Genomic DNA, 17,341 nt, shown 5'->3' with positions numbered 1-17,341 from the left:
TGGAGAAAGAGCTTGGTTCATATTTAGAGCCCAGTAACTGACGCTATATGCTAGGAAGGGCGTGTCAAAGAAGAGAGTATGTTATTGCGAAGTCAAGGTAGAAGAGAAGTTCAAGAAAGTAAGAGTAGTCCTGTGGCAGATACTCTAGGTTGGCTCACTCAACATCTTTTCCAATCCCTTTTCTCCTTGACTTCCTTTATTTTAGAGCTATCCAATCTGGTAGCCACTAGTTACACATGGCTATTTAAATTTAAATTAATTTAAAGCAAATAAAATTAAAAATTCATTTCTTCAGTCATACTAGCTACATTTCAAGTGTTCAGTTGCCACATGTGGCTGGTGGCTATCATATTATTAGAGCAAATATAGAACATTTGCATCATCACAGAATGTTTTATTGGACAGAGCTGCTATAGAGGCTAGAAACCTAAAATACTCAGTCTCCCAGGTTCTCTTAGAACTAAGGGTGGCCATGTGCACAGTACTAATATATAAGAGAAAGTCCCTGGTGAGGGTGTCTCTTATCACAGAATTTTTTTAAAGCCTTCTTGGGAGAAGACTTGATCTTCCCCTCAGTCCTGATGAGAATGCAGATGCAATGCCTGGTGGTATTGAGAAAAATAAACTTATTTGCTTAAGCTGCCATTTTTCAGATTTCTGTTACTGCTCAAAGCATTATTCATTGATACAGAATTTAGAACTTGTAGCCCTCTGCAGGGGACATCTGTAGACATTTTTGATTGTTACAACTGGAGGTAGGGTGCTACTGGCACCTAACGGGTAGATGCAAGGGATGCTGCTAAACATCCTACATGCATAGGACAGCTCCCCACAACAAAGAATTGTCTGATTCAAAAGGGTTGGGATTGAGAAACCCTGCTGTAGTGGGATGCTGCTGGTGACCCTGGTTACGCAGTAGAAAAGCATCTGTACAGTCACAGGCTGCCCATTGCAATGCAGACCATGAGCTGACTAAAGCCATAATGTTAGAGGAAGTGGCAGGAAAGACTCAGAATTTCGGTGTGTGCTCTTTACTTCTCACTGCTTTCAGCAAAGCCCTACAAGAGAATGGTGAAACAGAGACTGAAGAGAATACAGCTTTCCTAAGAGGGTATTATTTGCCTGGGGTTTTGTGAGAATCCCATAAATTGGATTCAAAGAATATGCATGGTAATGCATTTGAGGGATTTGACAGAGAGGGAAGAACATAATTTTAGACTGGACTGAATTATTATTCTAAGAGCACTTATCAGAGATTTTGGACTTGAGTGGACTGGAGTGGTAAATTGTTTGCTGGATTAGTTAACTAAAGACTTTTAATAGAAGATGGCTAGATTTTCATATCTGCTTCTGCATTCAGTGTGTTGGGATATAACAAATATGAAGATCTAATGATAGCATGAACTAAACAAAGCTGACATTCCAGAAAAAGCTTGAAGTAATGTAGACTGGAGGAAGGAATCCAAATACACAGGTGGAAGCCAGCTATAAGAAGTCCGTTATTCAGACAGTGCTTCCAGAAAATTTTAGTGGTTAGTATTTGCTATGAGTTTTGAAATTGGAGGACATCACAACAGAGTGGAATTGTTTGGAACAGAGGTGCATGATTAGGATTAATGAGATGAAACAAAACTCTGGCAAGAGGGCTAGAAAAGTCCTAAAAGAAAAGGTACATTAAAACTTTGGAGGAAGTTCCTTCTAGGGAAGAGTTGTAGCATTTATCGTAGTCCAAGATGCAAAGAGCAAACACAAGCCAAATTCCAATACACAGCTGACCTTTTCACATTGAGAAGTTTCTACTAGAGCTTTACTCTCCAAACTTTATTGTGCATACCTATTAGTAAACTTGATGCCAATGACTGAAAAGCAAGCCCTTTCTAACTCTAAAAAGTACTTAAAGAGGTATCAGACTTTTCTTCATTGTTACCCTCCTCCCAGGCCCCATCAGTTTCTGGGCAGTGGAAAGAAGCCAGAAATGACAGGGGATTAGGATGACAGGGGAATAGGCCCAACACATTTCAGGCAAGCAACCCCTAGGGATAGCCTTGTTCCAGGCACTACTAGGAAAGGGAGAAGGAGGAAACAACACTCCTGCCCACCTCTAATTGGGGAAAACCAGCTTGAGCCTCCGGAATACCTCCTCTGAGGAAGAAGGAAACATCCACTCACTTAGGGAACTATGAATGCTTAATCTGTAGAAACACTAGTGTGTGGAATATTGGTGTTATTGGAGCACAACGTAATCTGCTAGATACTCTTAGAAAAGAACATATAGGCTTAGCCATGGAAGAGTTCCAAGGGCAAATGAAGGCATCCTGGAGGCCTCATATATGATGGGAATTTACAAATTCCCTGGAGTATCAGGGCTCAGCTTCTTCTTGGTTCACTTCCTATTGTCAATTAGCAATAAGGAATGTAAGTATCATCTATTCTGTAAAGTGGTGGAAAAACAGGATCATCAGGGGATGTTATGGTGGCTTATTAGCACACAGATTTTATACATCTAGAGATCACATCATTGTTAATTTCCTACAGCTTATAATAGGAAATAACCTGAAGTGAAATAATGAAAACCCCCCCGAAATGTGTATTTCTTGACATTTGATCACATTGTCTCCTCTCCCCAACACCTGTCTAAATCCTCCTTCAAGACTCAACTCAATGTTATTCCCTTGGAGGCTGCCTCTGATCCCTTTCAAAATCAATCCCACCCTTGGTTCTCTGAACTTCTCTTATGTTGGGTATCACATACTGCCTTGTGTTAGTCACCAGCATCTGCCTGCCCCTTGGCCTTGATGTTTCCAAGGTCCAGTCTTACTCCCCAAGAAACCAGTTTCTTGGTATGTGTCATTATGTTTGTATAGTGCTTAACAGGACATGTCAAGGCTCACAACTTACCTCACTTAATCCTCCCAGTTCTGAGGCGTAAGCAGGCATGGACTTCTTCCATTTCACAGATAAAGAAACTTAAGACTCAGAATGGGTGAAAAATGCTCTGGGCATCACATACAGCGTAATAATAACTGACTGAATGCTCGGGCTATGCCAGGCCTTTTGTTATGTAGTGTCTGTATCTTATGCCTTTCAGTGCTCATAGTCCTGTGAGGCACGCCTAGGCGCGACGTTTTTCTGAAGAAAAAACAGTTTCAGAGGTGGGGTATCTTTCCCAAGGTCACCTGGAGGGGAAGGGGCAGAGCTGGGGCGCGTCAGTAGCCTGGACTTTGAATGGTCTGAGAGGCGCATGTGTGCAGGCTGAGGCCTCAGGTGAGGCCCCGCCCCCACTCCCGTCGCAGGTGGCCCGGCCCGGTCCAGGGGACCGCAGAAGCGGCGCCCAGGGTCCCGCCAGCTTTCTTGGATTTGGGGGCGCGCGCGCCCACCTTCGCGACAGAGACTTCCGGGATCCTGGAGGGGCCGGAAGTCGGGCTTCTGTCGCTTCCGGCTCGGCCATTGTTGTCGCTTCTGCTGGCCGCGGAGGTGTCCCGCGCCAAAGGGTCGCCGCCGCGGCGCCCCGGTGCCCCGTGGAGGCGACTAGGGGCGGGAAGGGAGGCGCTGCCGGGGCTGGGGTCGCTAGGCTGGAGCCGCAGCCGCCCGCAGCCCAGGTCGGCGACGCCAGGCGAGCCCACGCTTCGCCCCCGCGGCCGGCGGCGCGGTCCCTCTGTCGCACAGAAGCCGCGAAATATAGAGCCGCCTCTTTGTCCCAACCCCCTGGCCAGCCGTGCCTGGCACGGAGCCGGGCGCCTGCGGGTACAGCGATGAACAGGGCAGACGTAGCCAGGTGAGCGGCGCCGCAGAAGCCTGGTTTAACGCGAACCGTAGATAGATGCTGTCCCAGCCTTGCGTGCCGGCGGAGACAATGCGGAGCGTCAGAAGTGGGTCAGACAGTCTCGGAGTTTCAAACGTGACGCGTGACTTGGAGACGCCAGAATCTAGATGTGATAAGCTGCTGAGCGTTCAGAACAGAAAAGGAAGTAGTAAAATGACCAGAACTTTTCTACATGGGTGGGATCTTAGAGCCGATTATTTTTAAGTACATCTTTGTGTTTTTAAAAAAGTTGAAGCCTGGAGACAAGTAGCTTACCCAGGGTACCGAGATGCATGGTGAGTTGGCACCGTAACGTAGATGCCCCAGTTACTAGTAAGATGCTGATTTTCAAACAGTTTTACAATACATAAACTGGATAAAAGTTTTCCCCCCACTTCAGTATCAGGTAAATGAATCACATTCGTTTGTTTACCATATATGTGCTTCTGCGTGCTGTGTACACACACATATGTACAAAAATGACTGGGAACCAGGCCCTGCCCTTTGAGTCCTCTGAGAAAGTCGGGGAGACAGCCGTGTAAACCACGAACACAGTGTGACAAGTGATCTAGCAGAGGTTTGAATGAAAAAGGTACTGTGGGCTCACTGAGGCAATAACCACGCTTAAGCCTGGAGAGACCAGGAAGACTTTCTAGGGGTGGTGGGTTGAGTAGAAAAAGATCTGGCATTTTCTGACTCCATCGGGTTCCTTTCCTTGGGTGGCAGTCCAGTAGTTTGGAGGGTGTGAGTGTTGAGTTGTACATAAACTAGTTAAAATACAGTGTTATAGTGAGAGATGCAGAGAGGGAGAGTACCAGCTCTCTTCCTGCATGGGGGAATCAGGAAAGCCTTCAAGAGGAAATGGCATTTGTTCTGGGTCTTGACCGATGAGTAGTAGGAGTTTGTCCAAAGTTGAAAGGAACAAAAAAATCCAAACAAGGAAAGAGTACATGTGGATTTTAGCTGTATCTCCGAAGCTTTAGTCCCAAACTTACTTTCTTGTGCATCTCTATCACAATAGAGAGGAGTGGAAGAGTTTTGAGCATGCACTTCCAACATACGTTTATATGTAAATTAAAGATATGTACTATTTTACAAACTTCAAAGCACATTATAAAACATACACTAAATAGGAGTTACAAAACAACTTAGCGTTTTCTTAGCAACCTTTGGGTTGTCTTGCATATCCCACATTTGGAGATCATTGCTGTCTTTCTAGCCTGGGTACCTGGGGAGAGTGATAGGGGGTGTGGCTAGAACAGAGGCCTGAGGACAGATTGTGAAGGGCTATGAAGGCTAGGCATAGACATTCAGGTTTTATCCTGTAGGTGATGGGAGCCACTGAAAGTTTAAGAAGGGAAGTCACTTGGAGAAATGCTTAGAGAGAGTGCCCTGGTTGTGCTCTTTTTTTCCGGAGCTTTGCTTTTTAACTCTCGAGGTGGGGGGAGTCTGTCATCAGCCTGGGGCTGAACACTCTGGAAACTTTGATTTCTCTCTTGATATTTCTGTAGGTGATACTGCCATCCTCCCACACCCCCAACTCTGAAAAAGAGTTCCTGAAATCTGAATTACAGACCATCATTTTAATTGTACAAACTGCAGCTGAAACAAGCTTCTCTTTGGGGTCACAATGGCCACCCAAGGCAGGGGAACTTTGGGCCTCATCCCCAGGAGTGCTGTTCTCCAGAAGCAGGAGGGGCGCCTGACTGTGAAGCAGGAGCCAGGAAGCCAGACCTGGAGGCAGGGCTGCAGTCTCCAAAAGAACCACCCTCCTGTCTGTGAAATTTTCCGGCTGCACTTCAGGCAGTTATGTTACCACGAGATGTCTGGGCCACAGGAGGCTCTGAGCCGCCTCCGGGAGCTCTGCCGCTGGTGGCTGATGCCGGAGGTGCACACCAAGGAACAGATCCTGGAGCTGCTGGTGCTGGAGCAGTTTCTAAGCATCCTGCCAGGGGAGCTCCGGACCTGGGTGCAGCTGCATCACCCCGAAAGTGGTGAGGAGGCTGTGGCTGTGGTGGAGGATTTCCAGAGACACCTCGGTGGACCAGGAGAGGTGAGCAGTTGAGGCTAGAATGGCATCTGGAACCATTCTCTAGTGCTTGGGTTAGCCTGGGAATAGGCATTGTCCATTCCCTAGGCTGTAGGCTAGTTTGCCCTTAGGATTCTTGAGCCAGTTCCTTGGATAGAGGGGAAATAGTTTTATCCTCCAAGCCATAAACAAAAATGCAAATACCAGCCAAGCTCTCTGAATCATTTTGTGAAATACTGTCTTATGAGCCTAGCTTCAGCCTGGAGATTTACATAGCACTCCAGGCAAGCAGAGGATCTGCACGCTGGTTAGAATGGGGGAGTGTTGGGAGGAGTGGTAGACTTTTGGGTATGCTGATAATATGGGCCTTCATTGGAGACATTCTCATTACTCACTTCCTCGGACTTCTCAGAGTCAATTCTCTTCCTGCCTTTTAGGTTCCTTGAGAGGTGACTGTTCTGGCTCTCATAATCATTTCTTCCCTTTCTAGCTTTCCAAACCCAACTGAAGCCTTTTTACCTCTTTAATTCTGATTTAGATTTTCCCTATTTCCTGGGGTTCTGTCAAATTTAAAGCTAAGATAATGCAAATTAGAGAAAAAAATTGGAGAATCAGCAGTGTGATAACAGTGGGAAATCTGGCTTCTAGGACCACAGGGCTGATTAGTTTGGTGACTGTTGTATTAGCCAGAGAAGAAAAACCAGGAGGAAATTGTATATATTATATATTTATATTATTGCTAGAAAATGACTTAGGTGATTGTGGGAGCTGGCAAGGCAAGTCTGAAATCTGTAGGGCAGGTTGTCAGGAAGGGCAGGCTGGAACTCTCACACAGGCTGAAGCTACTGTCGTAGGCAGAGTTGCTGTTTAATGGTACTTTCAGCTGTGATTTTAAGGCCTTGCAACTGATTGAATCAGGCCTATCCAGATTATCTGGGATAATCTCCTTTGCTGAAAGTAAACTGATTATGGATTTTAATCACATCTACAAAGTACTTTCACAGCAGCACCTAGATTAGTGCTAAATTGACACATCAAAAGACCATCACACTATGGATAAGTCAGTTCTTCCTGGTGAGTTTCAAATTGCTCCCTTGTGACTGAGCAGAGTGGGTTAGGGTCCCCTCTACTTTTACTCCTTTGTGCTTTACCAGGGAAAGCCAGTATATGAAATTTCTCAAGTACCCAGCATATCATTTTATTCAGTGCTTTTAAAAAAATGATTACATATCTATGCCTAGGGAATCAATTCCAGTTGATTGGAGTCCTAAGGCTAGACTTTTTTCCAGGAGTACTAGCCAGTGCCCACTTGGCATCATTAAACCCATTGCCAACCATTATTTCCTTGTATAACACACAGTAATAAACACACAGGAATATATCAACCAACATCAGGGTCTAGAGAGCAACTAGGCCCAAGCAGCTAAAGAAGTGTTTACAGTGCCATTTAGTGAGGAGGGTGGAAGGAGGATTTCCCGCCTTCTTTTGCTTAAGCAGAAGAGAATGCTCCCTCCATTAAAACTCAGTCTTTTATCCAGGGAGCCTCAGAAAAGGGTGGCTGAGTCACAAACCCACGAGAGTGACTGATAGTTAACAGTCAGGGCAGCTGAACAGTCACAGCTCCAGCCTAGGAGTGGGGTCTTTGGACTCCATTTCTTACTCTGCCACTATTATCAGCTTAAGTTTTTTGACATGAATACATGAGAACAGGACTGTCTCTCCTAGCACAGACTCAGAAAATGTGTTTATGGCTAAATGAATAAACAAGCTTTTACATGGCAGTTTGCCAGGAGGAGATTAAGGACTGTCAGGACAGATCGGAGTCATCCTGCTCAGCAGGAGTGAGCATGTGCATGGGTGCACATTGGGGCTGGGGAGGGTTGTAGGGTAATCCCTGCTGGGCTGCAGAATTGTGCAACTTACAAAGTGTGTTCATATCCTGTATCTTATTTCAGCTCCTAGCAGGCTTACAAAATACACAATTAGTAATCATTACTTCCATTTGACAAATGATGTGAGCACAGAACGGTTAATTGAGTCATCTAAGGTAACAGGGCAAGTAAGTGTTCCCTTTGTCCATGAGCTTTAGCCAAAGTGGTTGTTGCCAACTACCATTAAGTGTGGGAACCAGGATTTTCCATCTCCCTAGGTTCTAAGCCACTAGCTTCTCCCTAGTGTCTTGCTGCGGAATGCCACCTTAAAATGAAAATTGAAATGGGGTTTTTATGCCTGCAAGGAAAGGAAACTGTGAGTCCTAGATAATGAACAGGAACTGTATCAGGATGTAATTGTTGGTAAATTACAAAGTTGTGACATCACAGTGCAGTTAAGTTCTGTCTTCTGACAGTACCCACAGCTGCTGTATTTAAGAGCTGTAATTCCAGTGGAGTTACAAGAACCATCCAGTGGAAAGCCTGGGAACCACAGACCCCAGGGAGCCTCCTCGTTCTACCACTGTGCTGGAGAGATATACACAGACTGAACAGGGCAAATCCAGCATGGTTTATTAAAGGAGAAGTTATTTTTACCTTATGCTGTACTATGTATATGCCAGAGTAGGTGAGCTTATAAATGTGATTTATTTAGATAATGTTTTAGGTTATCTGCTCCAAGTGCTGATAAAAATAGTAACCATGAGATTGTGAGAAGCTGGTTTAATGACAACAAGCAAGGGTTAGAAATAAAACGTCTTTGCTCTGAGATATTCTCAAGTTCTCTAAAGAGTGGTGTTATATGATCTTATTTGACTTTTTAATATAAATTTTGGGGAGAGATAGTACATATTGAAAACTGAGTTGCAGGTAACCCTAAAAACTCAGAAAAATATCAAGAGGAAGTAGGTCAGCCAGTATTAATTGAACACCAGCGTTGGGCGAAGCATTGTTCTAGGAGCTGGTGATCAAGGTAGAGTTCTTACTCTCAAGCTTATATTTCATTGGGGAAGAAATAGACAATAAAGGTATAAATAAGATAAAGATTAATACATGCTATCGAAAGTATAGTCAGGTAATTTGAGAGAGAGTGACTGTCCTTGCTTCGTCAGTGTGCCCAGGGATGGCTTATCTGAAGAGGAGACACTTTTGCTGAGAGAAATTGGAAAAGCTCTCTTGAGGTTTGTCAGCCACTGTTCTGGGCTGTTGCTTCAGCTGTCAGCCTCCGTAGTGTTATTTGTGCACATACAGGTACACACACCCATAGTTTTTTGTTTCTTTGGTACTTCTGATTGGGCTCTTTTGTAGGCTAAGGCCCTAGGGAGTATACTGAATTGCTGTCCTGGCTCCTTTTTCTAGATGGTTCTTCATAAACCAATTTCTGTCTGAAGAACTGACACAGTGTGGAAGTGGTTACGTAATTTAGTCTTCAAGCTCCTACCAAGAGGGACAGCAGGGGAATGACAAGTAGCATTGCAAGCTGTAGATCTGCTTTGACAGTTTTTCCCCCTGTAGGCTGTTCTAGTGGGTGTGGAAGGACACTCTGGCTCTTCTTTTCCCTGGCTTTCTTTCTGGGGGCTGTTTCTTAGAGGTTTTGGGTACTCTTTTGAACCCAATTGTATTTTCTTGTCTCTAGGTTTCAGCTCCAGAACAGGAACAGGAAATGCATTTGGAGGAGGCAACAGTCCTGGGTGCAACAGAGGACTCTCCTACCTCATCCCTCAGTGAGGGTTCAGCCCCTGGAGCCCACCTGGAGCCTCCTCATGACCCAGGGGCCTGCCATCCCACCAGTGGACGCTCTGGTACTCACCTCTCCAGCTCTGGCCTCAAGTCATGCCTCCCTTCTCTCTTCCAGAGTCTCCTTTCTTTCATCTCCCACCCTATTGGAGTCCTTCATTGCACTGCCCTCTCTCTTTCTTCCCTAGTGACTTTGTGTGTTTGTTTTGCTTATTCTCTAATCGTTCATCTGTTTAGCAAGTTTTTGTCAAGCACATGTCATGGGAAAGGCACTGTTGAGGACCAGAGAGAGATAGTACACTGTCACAGCTTTCAAAGAGCTTGTTATGTGGTTGGCAGAGAGTCAATCATATGTGCAAGAAGAGGCAACTTGATGAGATACATATGAGTGATATCTGTTCCCAAGCATTTGACACCATCACAAATGCGCAATATGGACATTATAAAGGGTGAGCAAGATCATTGTGGGCTGGAGTAGGTAGGGGTTGCTTCATGAAGCAGGTAGCAGTGGGATTGGACAGTGAAAAATGGGGGAGAAATTTGAAGGGAGAGAAAACTGGTAGGCCCCGGGGCAGAGGATATAAGTGAAGACTCATAAGTGGGAGTTCCTCGGACCCTGTTGAGGGGTCAGGGAAGACTGTATTTGGGAGCCTGGGGTCTGTTTGTAAGGGCCTTAGGGTGGAGACCAGGAAGATTTTGGGGGACAGACGATGATATGTGAGAAAGAGTATTTCAGGAGGATTACTCTGGCACATGCGAGCACTGTGGATTGAATGGGGAGACCGGTGGCTGGGAGCCTCAGTAGGAGGCCAGTGTGGGAGAACAGATGTGAGGCAATTATTGCCTGAGTGGGGTCAGTGGAATGGAAAGCAACAGATGTGACAGACATTGTGAAGGAAGAATCCATGGGACAATGGGGAGCAGAGGGAATTAGAGGGTTTTGGTCAATGTCTGAAGTCATTGAAGGAACTTGAGAAGTCAGGAAGGGAAGATGGCGAGAACATACCTTTTACACACTGAATTTAAGGTGTTGTGGGATCCCAAGTGAAATGTCCAATAGGCAACTGGAAGCTTGTGATAGCAATCTAGGAGAGAACTGAGAACTTAAGAGCAGTGTTAAAGCAATCAGAGTTGGTGAGATCTCTGACAGAGAGAAGGGAAACTCTGAGGCCTGAGTGCCTGGAGTGTCCGCAATGAGAGGGCAGGAGAAGGAAGAGAAACCAGGGAATGAGGGGCCAGAGTGTGAAGGGGAAATCAGGCTAGGCTGGTGCTAGGGGAGCCATGAGAGAGAAAGTAGTCAGAAGTATAGCTTCTACTTTTAGTATATGTGCTGCAAAGTGGGAGGAGGGGGGAGATTTGTAACGATGTGTAGTGATGGATGTTAACTAGACTTTTTGTGGTGATCATTTCACAATATATACAAGTATCGAATCATTGTGTTGTACACCTAAAACTAATATAGTCTTGTATGTCAATTATACCTCAATAAAAAAAAAGGGATGGCTTCCTTCAGAGAGGTTGAAGAGAGTGAGGGCTGGGGGGGCCAGTCCTCAGTATGACCTGGGTCCTTCTACCATACCCCCAGGAAAATTCACAGCACACGTAGGATAAAGCCTTTCTGGAAAGGGCATGAGACTCTGTGTGTGGAGTTGCCTGGGCTCTCTTGAGTCCACTGGGTGGGATACAGACCTTGGTGGAGCCAAGGGCAGGGCTTGTCCCACTCATAGCTTTCTTTCCTCCCTCAGCTCAACAGGCTTCCCCGGTGCCTGCCCTTCCCCAAGCAGGGAACTTAGGAGACCAAGCAGCAGCAAGTGTGCTTCAGATGGTCGGGCCCCAGGTGAGCTTAGTCCTTTCCGTCTTTCCTGAGTTCCCCGGTCTGTGACCCTGGATAGCCAGAGCTCAGCTTCGGGGCTCTGGGCCATTCTGAGATGTTCCTGTGGCTTCCCTGCCTAATTGCTTCCCCTGGAGCTGGTCCCGCCTGCTGAGTTCACAGACTCTATCTTGCCCTGGTCTTGTCCTTTTAGATGCGTCATCCCAGCCTCTGTCCCTCTGCCCCCACTTTCCCCACCAGGACCCTCACCCGGTGCTCTCAGTAGCCTTCAGGCTGGGAATATCCTGAGCGATAGAAGCTTGTCGTTCCAGGGGTCTGCAGCGTACGAGTTCCTGTGCGTGGACTATACTCAGAAGAAGTGGAGAGGTCCAGCAGTCAGTCAGAGAGCCCTGTACCAGAACGTCATGCCGGAAAATCACTGCAGCGCGGCCTCCCTGGGTAATGCTTCTGCTCCCCGGTAACTTAGAGTCTGCAGTCTTTGCATCTTCTTTGCTGTATTCTTTTTCTTTGTTAACTTTTATTGTGAAAAATGGCAAACAGACAAAGTAGAGAGAACAGTATCCTGAACCTTTCTGCACCATCACCCAGCTTTAACAGTTATCAGCATTCTCTTTCTTCATTATTAAGTGACCCAGGGTGGTTTAGTTAGTTTGTAGTTGTAAGGAATAGAGAGCTACTCAAGTTATTGTAATTATGAGCTGTGTTACTTATAATAAGGCTAAAGAAATGGAAACCCTGAACAAATGGAACCCTGACCGCCTGGCCCAGAAACAGGGCCTTGTGGAGACTGAGCCTTGACCCAGGGCAGCTCAGCAGCCTCAGCAGCAACAGCTGATGACATTTAGGCTAGTGTTGCACCGGGAATGTAACGCAGCTGCTCCCTGCATATCTGTCTTCTTCTCCCACTGCTCCCCATTCTCTTCACTCTGAATCTTTTGCCCCTCACAGCTCCTTCTTAATGACATTCTCTGTTCCCTAATCCTTTCTGCTTGCTGTGGCTCCCAATGGTTTGGCTTCTCTTCATACCTCATTTCAGCTTGAGCTCCTACTTGTAAAATTCCTTCATTTTGCCCTACTTCCAGTTCAGAAGTTACTTCAAGAGGGGCTCCAGGGTGGTTCAGCCATTAAATCTCATCTCTGTTTGGGCAGAACTGTGGCCCAGGCCACAGCAGAGGCTGATGACTAATCTACAGGAAAGCTACAGTTCGGTCTAGTGCTTGGCCCTGTCCAGTCACCTGTCATCCATCATGGGATGAGCTGGGTTGCTTGGCATAAAGTGTGGTTGCTTCAGCTTCCCCTTCAGGAAAGACTGGAGCAGGGCAGCTTCCTGGAAGGGGCTTGTTGTCAGGGCAGTTTCTGTGATTGACAGGTCCAGGACAGTAGCGTATTCTGGAGAGGGTGGGCTTAGGAGTCAGGGACCCACACATCCACAACTTGAACGTACTAAAGTAGTAGCATGATGTTTGTAGCCCTGATTAAGATGTGATTGAAAGCAACCAACATTTTGTGTTTAGCTATGACCATGATTGCTCTATCTTTTCCAAGCTTTTATATTCAAAAAATCCAGAATTCAAAAGTAGATATTTAACTGTTAGTTTCCTTATGATTCCAGATTATCAAGATACTGAATTTTGATTTATGTTTGATATATATTTTGATTTATATTTCAAATTATTGATGGCTTTCTTAATTCTTGTAGGAATACTGTACTGGCTCCTATCAGTCCAGTGTCCCGGGGACTAAGGGATCCCCAGTTGTAGAGGTCTGCTCTCCCTTTCAATACTTTTCCCCCATGTTTCTTGACCGACCCCTGGCATCTCCAAATCTTGTCACTGACCTGTCAAATCAGAATCATTCCTTTTTGTATATGTTTTCCTAATCATGTGTGCTCATGCTATTTCTCATATTTGGTTTGAGGTATTTGCCACCACACTTTCAACATCTTTGCTGAGAATTATGGAACCATACAATGTCTTGGTTGGAAAGGACCTTAGAGTTCATCATTTTACTAAGGAGGCTTAGCTTCTAAGAGACTTCTGGAAGATCACATCATGCTTTACAGTCTCGTCTCTTGCCTTTCAATTGCCCTGCTCACTTGGATGTGTTAGTTTAACATCTGTCTGTCCTGAGAGCTCTTCCTCCAACCTCCTCCACTGACCATCTTCCCGCTTTTCGTCTTTCTCTCCATGAAGAAAAATATGAGCTATTTCCCGTTTTCTCTCCTTTCTCAATGTGTCACCTCATTCTTTACCTGTAAATGGAGTTTTTTCAGGTACATGGAATACTGATGATTCTATTGCCTCAATAGGACAAGAAATGAGTAAAAATTATTCTTTTCTTTATTCTGGCAGCAGGTGAGAATAGGATGGAAAGTTCCGAGTTACCTGCAAAGCATGAAATTTCTAAAGGTTCTGATTCATCAAATAGGATATCAGGAGGACTCTATGTGGTGGTTCCTGGAGGACCAGAAGCTGGAGATGCCTGTGAAGATGCTTTAGAGAAGCTGGAAGGGCAGCCCTCAGATGAGGAAGGGAGCCAACTCGAAAGTGATTTCTTGGAAATAACACATGAGAATAAAACTAAATCTACCAAAGATGGATGTGATACATATAAGGAACTTGGGGCACATCCAAATCTGTCCTCCAGTCCTGCAGAACTTCAAGGAATTCTGAAAGGACAGAAATTCTATCGATGTGATGAATGTGGCAAAACTTTCAATCGGAGTTCACACCTCATTGGGCATCAGAGAATCCACACTGGAGAGAAACCCTATGAGTGTAACGAGTGTGGAAAGACATTCAGGCAGACCTCTCAGCTCATAGTTCATCTCAGAACCCACACGGGGGAAAAGCCCTATGAGTGCAGCGTGTGTGGAAAGACCTATCGACACAGCTCCCATCTCATTCAACACCAGAGACTCCATAATGGGGAGAAACCTTATAAATGTAATGAATGTGCGAAAGCCTTCACTCAGAGTTCCCAACTCATTGACCACCAGAGAACCCATACTGGAGAGAAACCATATGAATGCAATGAGTGTGGGGAGGCCTTCATTCGGAGTAAAAGTCTTGTCCGACATCAGGTACTTCACAGTGGTGAGAAACCCTACAAGTGTAATGAGTGTGGGAAAGCTTTCTGTTCTAATAGAAATCTCATTGACCATCAGAGAATCCACAGTGGGGAGAAGCCTTATGAGTGTAATCAATGTGGCAAGGCCTTCAGTCGGAGTAAATGTCTTATTCGACATCAGAGCCTCCACACTGGGGAAAAACCATACAAATGTAGTGACTGTGGGAAAGCTTTCAATCAGAACTCTCAACTTGTTGACCATGAGCGAATTCATACTGGAGAAAAACCTTTTGAATGTAATGAGTGTGGGAAAGCATTCAGTCTGAGTAAGTGTCTTATTCGACATCAGAGACTTCACACAGGTGAAAAGCCCTATAAATGCAATGAATGTGGAAAATCCTTCAATCAAAACTCACACCTCATTATACACCAGAGAATTCACACTGGTGAGAAACCTTATGAATGTACTGAGTGTGGGAAGGTCTTCAGTTATAGCTCTAGCCTTATGGTACATCAAAGAACCCATACTGGGGAGAAACCATATAAATGCAGTGATTGTGGGAAAGCCTTTAGTGACAGCTCGCAACTCATTGTGCACCAGAGAGTTCACACTGGAGAGAAACCCTATGAATGTATTGAGTGTGGAAAAGCCTTCAGTCAGCGTTCCACTTTCAATCACCACCAGCGAACTCACACTGGAGAGAAGCAGGCAGGTGGGGCTCGGTCAGTTTCTTAAGGCATAAATCTCCAAGACAGCAAGGAACTTTGAGTTAAGCTTTCTTTATAAGAAGGCTACTCACCCTGGTGTCCTCTTAGAACCACTAATTGAAGTGGGCATTTCCCAAATGCTTTCTGCTGGGTCATAAAGGTAGGAGAGTGGCAGTAACAGTGCACTCCTTCCTCAGTAATGGGGAAGTGAGGACCACACATTTCATGTACTTGTAGGTTTCCTTCTTTCTTTTTTTTAACTGTTTAAAAATCTATTTCATGTCTTAGTTATATATCACATAATCAGACTGTGTGCTTCTCAAGAACAGAGATTGTATCTTACTTTTCCTGTTTCAGGTAATCCATTTTACCATTTACATCAAGCCATTCTCCAAGACTGTTATTAATTCTTTCCTTTCTGTTGGCTGTTCCCCTCCTTATCTACTTTTGAAACCTCTCTAATCTAGACCCTCATCACTTGTGTTCCTACCTAGAAAACCTTTTCTTCTTCACATTTGCTAATCTGTGTCCCTCAGAACCTTTGAGATCCAGTTCATCTCTCAAAGACTTTCTTCTTCAAATGCTTCTTCATTCCTTTTAAACTGCTATTTCTTTGACCTCAGTGCTTCAAATTAGCTGGTGCTACAATGTGCAATTGTTGTTAAATTGCCTTGCAAGTTATTCTCAACTTAATGCATATGTATATATGTTCATACCAACTTACTTAGGCTCTTTGATGTTGAATATGGTGTCTGTTTCTTTTGGCATATAGATAATTTTTGTATACTAGTTGTTTAATAAATAATTTTTTAAAACTCAGCTCTCCAACTGAACCATTCTTAAATTGGGCAAGATCTCCCCCCCAACCCCCCACTAAACTAGAAGCTTCTAAAGATGGAAGTGGCATCTCATCATAGGATATCAGATATAAAGACCTCATTGGTATCTTCTACATGTACTCTTGGAAGTCTCACTACTGTTACTTCATTGTTGGTTTCTGATAAATATTCTATTGTGTTTAGGAAGTTTCCTTCTATAGTTATTTTTAGAAGACAACATAGTATAGTAGTTAAGAGCACAATTTTGTGTCTAGCACTCTAGGTTCAGATCCTCACTTTCTTAGGTGTATGATCTTGGGCAAGTCACTTAGCTTCCTTGTGTCTCAGTTCTTCCCTCTATAAAATGGAGCTACCTCATAGGGCTGTGTGGATAAAATTAGTTAATTGTAAGGTACTTAAAACAGTGCTTGGCACATAGTACACATTATAGCAATTATTATACTTCAAGTTTTTTTAGGATGGTTGCTAAGTTCTGTCAACTTTAAAAAAAAAATTGGTGTAATTTTATGGGTCATGTCCTTTATTCTTTTTGTAATTCTTTGTGTGTGTATTTCTTTTTGTTTTTGTGAGTTTTTTGCTGAAGAAGATTAGCCCTGAGTTAACATCTGTGCCGGTCTTCCTCCACTTTACATATGGGTCACTGCCACAGTATGGCCAACAAGTGGTGTAGATCTGTGCCTGGGAACCAAACCCGGGCTGCCAAAGTGGAGCACACTGAACTTAACCACTAGGCCACAGGGCCAGCCCCTGTAATTCATTTTTTTGACAAGTTTCCAAATAATTGAAATTTCCTCGCACTCCTGGAGTAAAATCCATTTGTAGTGATTCTTTTTTTTTTAAGTACAAAACTAGATTTAACTTACTAAATTTTTTGCTGGCTTTACAAAAAGTATTCAGAAAGTTTATTTTTCTTTTATTACTTTGGAAGAGTTTGCGTAATGTGGGAATCATTGTTTGAAGGCTAAAAATAACAACCTGATCCATTTTGGGGAGGAGGGACTTGGGAGGGACAAATCTTTAGCGACATTTTGATTTCTTCACGGGTTGTGGCCTTTAGGTTGTTACCGTAGTGTGAATTTTGGTAATATGTAGCTGAAAATCATCATTTTTACTGGATTGTCAAACAGTGGCATAAATTTGAACCTAGTATTCTATAACATGCTTTTACTCTCTTCTGTATATGTAGTTAGAGCTCCATTTTCATACATAATGTTTTACATTTTGTTTTCCTTTCATTTTTTCTGTCATGGTTGCTAAGTTTAATTTATTTTGTTTCTCTTTGGAACTCCGTTTTTTCTTGAATATATATATTTTCATATGTCCTTTTACTACCTGAAGTTGCAGAGGCTTTTCATTGGCCCCACATTCGTCAATGATGAGGGCTTTCCAGTCCTG

The 17,341-nt window shown here is 44.3% G+C and overlaps 1 protein-coding gene across 11 annotated transcripts in view; it reads left to right on the top strand.

Moving 5' to 3' along the window:
- The first annotated feature begins 3,286 nt into the window (after window positions 1–3,286).
- The window catches only part of ZKSCAN7 (zinc finger with KRAB and SCAN domains 7), a 30,805-nt gene continuing 16,750 nt past the window's right edge, over window positions 3,287–17,341 (top strand). Inside the window, exons 1-6 of one of the 11 annotated variants that reach the window (XM_070575664.1) lie at window positions 3,287–3,775; window positions 5,314–5,855; window positions 9,399–9,948; window positions 11,245–11,336; window positions 11,642–11,768; window positions 13,682–15,926. In XM_070575664.1, the coding sequence (XP_070431765.1) occupies window positions 9,924–9,948; window positions 11,245–11,336; window positions 11,642–11,768; window positions 13,682–15,135 (1,698 nt within the window). In that variant the 5' untranslated portion in view covers window positions 3,287–3,775; window positions 5,314–5,855; window positions 9,399–9,923 and the 3' untranslated portion in view covers window positions 15,136–15,926. Of the gene's footprint in view, window positions 4,209–5,313; window positions 5,856–8,192; window positions 8,391–9,398; window positions 9,949–11,244; window positions 11,337–11,641; window positions 11,769–13,681; window positions 15,927–17,341 lie in introns of those variants that run through there. The other 10 variants (XM_070575661.1, XM_070575668.1, XM_070575659.1 and 7 more) reach the window with 10 other exon arrangements.

Source organism: Equus przewalskii, chromosome 15 (assembly GCF_037783145.1).
Source record: "Equus przewalskii isolate Varuska chromosome 15, EquPr2, whole genome shotgun sequence".
In the NCBI taxonomy this organism is placed as follows: Eukaryota; Metazoa; Chordata; class Mammalia; order Perissodactyla; family Equidae; genus Equus; species Equus przewalskii.
The sequence above is the reverse complement of the archived record's forward strand: the minus strand, read 5'-3'. Positions and strand labels throughout refer to the sequence as shown.